Source organism: Stigmatopora nigra, chromosome 9 (assembly GCF_051989575.1).
Source record: "Stigmatopora nigra isolate UIUO_SnigA chromosome 9, RoL_Snig_1.1, whole genome shotgun sequence".
Classification (NCBI taxonomy): Eukaryota; Metazoa; Chordata; class Actinopteri; order Syngnathiformes; family Syngnathidae; genus Stigmatopora; species Stigmatopora nigra.
In genome coordinates this window covers 14,193,694-14,199,980 of record NC_135516.1, presented here as the reverse complement: position 1 = coordinate 14,199,980, position 6,287 = coordinate 14,193,694, and the positions used below count along the sequence as shown (strand labels likewise).

Here is a 6,287-nt window from a genome sequence, read left to right as displayed (position 1 = left end):
AATAAAAAAGAAGACGCATTATGCTACGTCATCGGAAGCCTCCCCCCCAAATAGAAGCTGACCCGTCAAAACATAAACACCAGTCGACCTTGTTTGAACGCTGCATACTTGCTCTTTTCTGCAAACTTCATGCACAAGCCAGCCTCTTTTCTATCAAGTTTTGGGCCGCCGAGGCAAAGTGTGACGATCGGAAAGCCTCCAAATAAAAGATTAGTTGGATCGATCTCAGAAAAAGACAACTAAGTGCGCGGAGTCGGGCCTGTGAGTCGAGGTAATACACAAATGCGAAGGCTAACTTAGCTCATGTGTTAGCAAACAGGTGTTTGCAACAATAACAACTTGCTTTTAGATCATATTTTACAAAATGCATGCAAACTAAGCAACCGCATCCATATGTCAATACCTTTTACGCTTCAAAGCGAGTTTTTCTGATGCTGTCACAAAGAATGCACGGATAGTTTGCATACGTTTTACACGCAGATTACAATGGGGACAATGTTTAACTTTTTGCATGTCTTTTCTCCATTTTTTATGTATAACAGACTCGCCTTTACGTCGCTATGGCAGAAACGGAAGGCAGTTCCTCGTCACTCAACGGTAACTCGAATGTTACACCACCTGTGGTGGACATTTGGCCTTTTTGTTTGTGACTGTTGCTTGGTTATTTTATAGGAATCTCTGGGGAGGAAGAAGCTGGAGGAGATCAACATAAAGATGGAGAAAAACATCTGGGTAAATCTGGTTTGATGTGACTTGTATTTTGTTAAAAACACACTTAAATCCACATGCAAACTCCACTTGGGATCGCAAATGAAGCACCACAAAGGTCACCTCACATATACAAACACTATTATTATGGTTACTTTTGTAAATCACACTCTAAACAACATGTGTCAAAGTGGTGGCCCGGGGGCCAAAATTGGCCCGCCACATCATTTTGTGCGGCCCGGGAAAGTCAATCATAAGTGCTGACTTTCTGTTTTAGGATCTAATTAAAATGAAGAGTATAGATGTATATTAAATTTCCTGATTTTCTCCCTTTTAAATCAATAATTGTCATTTTTTAATCATTTTTTTCTGTGTTTTTAGTTCAAAAATCATTTTGTAAAATCTAAAAATATATTTAAAAAAAGCTAAAATAAACATTGTTTTATATCTATAAAAAAACTGAATATTCAGGGCTTTTAATCCAGTTCTTTTAATCCATTTATAAAAAAAAAAATCAAAATATTATATCTAAAATCGTCCCTCTAAAGTTCTAAACTATCTCTATCCAGGGATAACCTCCACAAGTGTTGTTCAACCTCACGACAACGGAGAAGCGTCTGGTGATAGGAACGTACAAGAAAGTGAGCTAAAGGAAGAGGATGAAGACGAGGATGAGGACGAAGAAGAGGATGAGGAGGAGTCGGAGGAGGAGTCGGAAGAAGACATGGACGGCAGCGACCACTTCTCCTTGACCGAGGACAGCGAGGGAGGCCGTCGGGAAAGCGTGAAGGACGTTAGTCGGAGGGTGGCACAGAAGAGGACCAACAAGGGCTCGTCCAGCTCGGACGAGGAACAAAAAGACGAGGAGGACGATGATGACGACGACGACGAAGAGACGACGGAAGCCTGGCTAGGTGGCCAACTCTGGGATTCGCACAGGCCGGAATGGAGCACGATTCCCTCCCTACGGGACCGGGAGATCGGAAGAGACACGCATCAGTTCGCCAGGCGCTTGTGCGGCTCGCGATATTTGGTGCAGAGGCTCGAGATGCAGGGCCGGCTGAAGAGACACTCGGGTTGCGTCAACACACTTCACTTTAACTCGTCGGGAACGCGTCTGGCGTCCGGCAGTGATGATCTACGTGTCGTTATCTGGAATTGGACCAACTCACAGCCGGTGCTGGACTTTGACAGTGGACATAAGAACAATGTCTTTCAGGTAGATATATATATTTTTGACAAAATTTGTATTTTTTGGAGACATTTGGGACAGGTTGTCTATTGGTGGACACTTTGATGTGAGATGATGGGATATAATATATATTTCTGGATATATTGCATTGAATCGAATGCTTTTATTGTCATTATACGAGGAGAATGAGGTTTAAAAGCTTGGCCACAAAGTGCAACAAAAAACTGAAGAAAAAAAATCATCTATAAGTAGTCAATAACATAAGTAGTCAATAACATAAGTAGGAAAGTCCACAAATAACAATAAATAAATTAATAAGTAGTCAATGTAAGTAAGTAGGGAAGTACACATAACAACAAATAAATAAATAAATAAGTAGTCAATGTAAATAAGAAGTCGATAATGTAAATAAGAAGTCGATAATGTAAATAAGAAGTCGATAATGTAAATACGTAGGGACGTCCGCAAATACCAACAACAAATACATCAATAAATAAGTAGTCAATAATGTAAATAAGTAGGGAAATGCACAAATTACTCCAACAAATAAATAATAAATAGTAATAAGTAGTCAACATACATACTTGGTCAACATTGAATAAGTACTTACATAATTGAGTATATAGTTTCTGGTACTTGTATTGTTCACTTGCCTCCTGAAAAAAAGTAGTAGTACTTATATATATATATATATATGTATTTTTTTTCTTCATCAAGGCCAAGTTCCTACCTCACAGCGGCGATTCCACCCTGGTAACGTGCGCCCGAGACGGTCAGATCCGAGTGGCGGAACTGTCGGCCACCCAATGTTGCAAGAGCACCAGACAGATCGCACAGCACAAAGGGGCCGCCCACAAGGTCCCGTAAGCTCACATTTAAGAATGGCTCCCCTTTTTGTCTCTTAAACTTCATCTTTTAAACCAGTTAGCCCTACAGCCTGACTCGCCGTGTTTCTTCCTGTCGGCTGGAGAGGACGCCGTGGTACTCGGAATCGACCTAAGACTCGACAATCCAGCCAAGTAAGCGCCATTATCACTTCAAGTAATTGTTTAACTCTATTTGGTCATACAATAATACCTTAAGATACGAGTTTAATGCGTTCTGGGACCGAGTTCCTAAGTCAATTTACTTTAATACCTTGAGTTATGAGCATTATGCGTATATCAAATCATTTTTTCCTATAGAAAGGAACTAAATGCAAATTATTTTGTCCCCACCCTCTGAAAAAAACAGGATGTTACAATGGAAAATACATATTTTAATTGCTTCTAATTCACTACCTATCATAAGGTAACAAATACCTACCTGGGGGTTATGCTCGCATCTCAAAGTTTTACTCGCATCTCAAAGTTTTACTCGTATCTCAAGGCAAAACTTTGCTGGGAATTTTTTTTCGTATGGTGGGACACTAGTATTTTACTGTACTTGTGACGGGAGTGAAAATATTAAGACTTAATGGAGTCTTTGTTATACTTTTTAACTCATTGTGATCATTTTACAGTAAGCTAGCAGTGGTGAAGGATGGCGACAAAAAAGTGGGCCTCTACACCATCCACGTCAACCCGGTTAAAACGCAACACTTTGCAGTCGGTGGGAAAGATCAGTACATCAGGTACACGTACATGTGTGTGTGACGTTATTGACACTGCGGCTAAAAATACCATGCACCGTATAGTCGTGAAAATACGTGAAAGATTTTCTGACAGTCATGGCTGTTATTGTTACCATGCAGAGTTTACGATCAGAGAAAGATCAACGAGAATGACAACAACAATGGCGTGCTTAAGAAGTTTTGCCCCTCCCATCTGGTGTCCAGCCTGTCCAAGACAAATATCACATGTCTGGTTTATAGCTACAATGGCACAGGTGAACACAGTTTAAAATAAGCATATACTATAGGTTTTTTAAAATGACATTTTAATACTTCTTAATACATTCCTTTTTACTTGACTTTGTACTTTATACTTTTGACTTTAATGATGAGTGATGAGTATGTTAATACTTAAGTCCTTTTTTTCTGTTTGTTTTTTATATGTACTGTTAACGGATGCACTTTTTTATATGTATCGTATCTGGTACTGACCCGTCAATGGTTTACGCTATTATTATTATTTTCGTTCAGAGCTGTTAGTCAGTTACAATGATGAAGACATCTACCTGTTTGACTCTGACCACAGCGACGGCGCAGACTACTGCAGAAGATATAAAGGACATCGTAACAATGCAACAGGTAGGCCTGGTCTGTCTTCACAAAAATCTGTATCATGTTGCCTAATCCCATTTATTTTTTTCTCCTGGCAGTAAAGGGTGTTAACTTCTACGGGCCTTGCAGCGAGTTTGTAGTGAGCGGCAGTGACTGCGGAAATGTCTATCTTTGGGATAAGCACTCGGCCCGAATCGCCCAGTTCATGAAGGAGGCCGACAGAAGTGGAGTGGTGAGTTCAAGCCGTTTGAAGGGTCTCAGACTCGGGTTGGTTGGCGGGCCGCTTTAACGTCAACTTGACTTCACGTGGGCTGGACCATTTTAGATAGAATATTTAGATTTTTTTTTTAATAAATGGATTAAAAGAACTGGATTAAAAGATATGAAGATTCAGGTTTTTTATAGATCTAAAACAATGTTTTTTTGAGAATTTTTTAAATATATTTTTAGATTTTACAAAATGATTTTTGAACTAAAAACACAGAAAAAATGGATTAAAAAATGAAAATTATTGGTTTAAAAGGGGGAAAATCAGGAAATTTAATAGAGCTATACCACAGGTGTCAAAGTGGCGGCCCAGGGGCCAAATCTGGCCCGCCGCATCATTTTGTGTGGCCCGGAAAAGTCAATCATGAGTGCGGACTTTCTGTTTTAGGATCAAATTAAAATGAAGAGTATAGATGTATATTACATTTCCTGATTTTCCCATTTTAAATCGATATTTGTCATTTTTTAATCTGTTTTTTGTGTGTTTTTTAGTTCAAAAATCATTTTGTAAAATCTAAAAACATAAACAAAAGTGACGATACTTCTTATTGGCCTATGGTCCTGCAGGTAAACTGCTTGGAGCCACACCCCCACCAGCCTAACATGGTCACCAGCGGTCTAGATCACGACATCAAACTATGGGCCCCCACCGCCAAGACGCCTACTAGACTCAAGGGCCTCAAACAGGTAACAACTTCTAGCGCAAGATTCTTTAAAAAGAAACACACTTGAAACTAACTTCTATTGGGTTCTGCCTAAAGGTGATCAAAAACAACAAACGTGATCGAGATGAGGAAAGCTTACGACACGGGAACCATTTTGACACCCATCTATTGTGGTTCCTAATGAGACAAATGGGGAACCGACGACCACCAGGGGTGAGCATATTCAGGGTTTTGAATTTTGTCTGATTTGAGTATATTTACTTACTTTTTTCTCATCTCAAATTCAGAGCCTACTCGGAGTTGACGCGCAAACTAATGAATCCTGGAGCTCGCCGGATACTTCCGACGAAGAGGAAGGGGGTCCGGATCATGTCCAGTGCATGTCCTCTTAAGTGTACACAAAAAAATAGACATATACACACAATGTCCAATAAAATGCAGGTATATGTCCAACATTTTTATCCCCAGCTGCCTCCAAAAAATAATAATAATAATTCTCATTAAAAACTATTGAACAGAGTATTAGGTAAAATACATCTGCGTTTTTTTTCTATGTTAGAAAATTATTCAAAACATTTCGGGACACTATAGTCGGTCATTCTCAAGTTTTGTTGTCAAAAATGAGCTATTAATGTCTTTAAAATAATGTTTTGCCAAAAAAAAAAAATTCTAAATTTATGTTTCTATAAAACATAGTACAAAAAAACTACACAAAAGCACAATTATATTGTTTAGGGCAAACTGGAGGGGGGAATAATTATATAGTTTCTAATTTAATCACCTAAACTGAATAGTATATAAATTGGGGGCAAATGTTGAAGATAAAATGCTTTTTACTGGACATTTCACGAGTCAATGGTAGGAAATGACTTGTGAACCTTTGTCTTTCTGCACAAAATGCTTTGTAATTTATGCAGATATGTAAAATTCCAATGGTTCATAATGGGCACTTAACCATAATAACAGTTACAAGCTAATGAGATGCATGTACTTCTACATTTTGGTACAATCAATGGAAATATCTGCTTCTCTTTGGAAAACCACCATCCCTTTTCGCACTTGTTGACTTTATGAACACTGATAATACACAAATCAAGACATACCGATATTGCAGATGTTGACCATGGCGATCCTTATTTTCGATGGCGGGCTTCCAGATGTACACCAGCACTAAGCAGCAGCCATCTTCCCCATTGTAGCAATGGAGTTGAATCCCCCGAATTGCTGCCATGCTTTTCAACTACTGAGTGCA

At 39.0% G+C, this 6,287-nt stretch overlaps 1 protein-coding gene across 1 annotated transcript; it reads left to right on the top strand.

Annotated features, from left to right (window-relative positions):
- The first annotated feature begins 51 nt into the window (after positions 1-51).
- dcaf8 (DDB1 and CUL4 associated factor 8) lies at positions 52-6,148 on the top strand. Its single transcript, XM_077724838.1, has 13 exons — positions 52-271; positions 543-597; positions 673-732; positions 1,278-1,927; positions 2,618-2,758; positions 2,825-2,919; positions 3,402-3,512; positions 3,633-3,766; positions 4,023-4,130; positions 4,202-4,335; positions 4,938-5,057; positions 5,132-5,248; positions 5,323-6,148. Exons 2-13 carry the CDS (start codon positions 561-563, stop codon positions 5,425-5,427), a joined length of 1,812 nt encoding a protein of 603 aa, XP_077580964.1. The 5' UTR covers positions 52-271; positions 543-560; the 3' UTR covers positions 5,428-6,148.
- Positions 6,149-6,287: the final 139 nt, after the last annotated feature.

What these genes read in the sequence shown, in the direction of transcription:
- dcaf8 (XM_077724838.1), top strand. Translation starts at nt 561, where the DNA reads ATGGCAGAAACGGAAGGCAGTTCCTCGTCACTCAACG. An exon ending in ATAAGAACAATGTCTTTCAG is followed by an intron (nt 1,928 to 2,617) that starts GTAGATATATAT and finishes TTCTTCATCAAG; the next exon opens with GCCAAGTTCCTACCTCACAG. An exon ending in GACTCAAGGGCCTCAAACAG is followed by an intron (nt 5,058 to 5,131) that starts GTAACAACTTCT and finishes TTCTGCCTAAAG; the next exon opens with GTGATCAAAAACAACAAACG.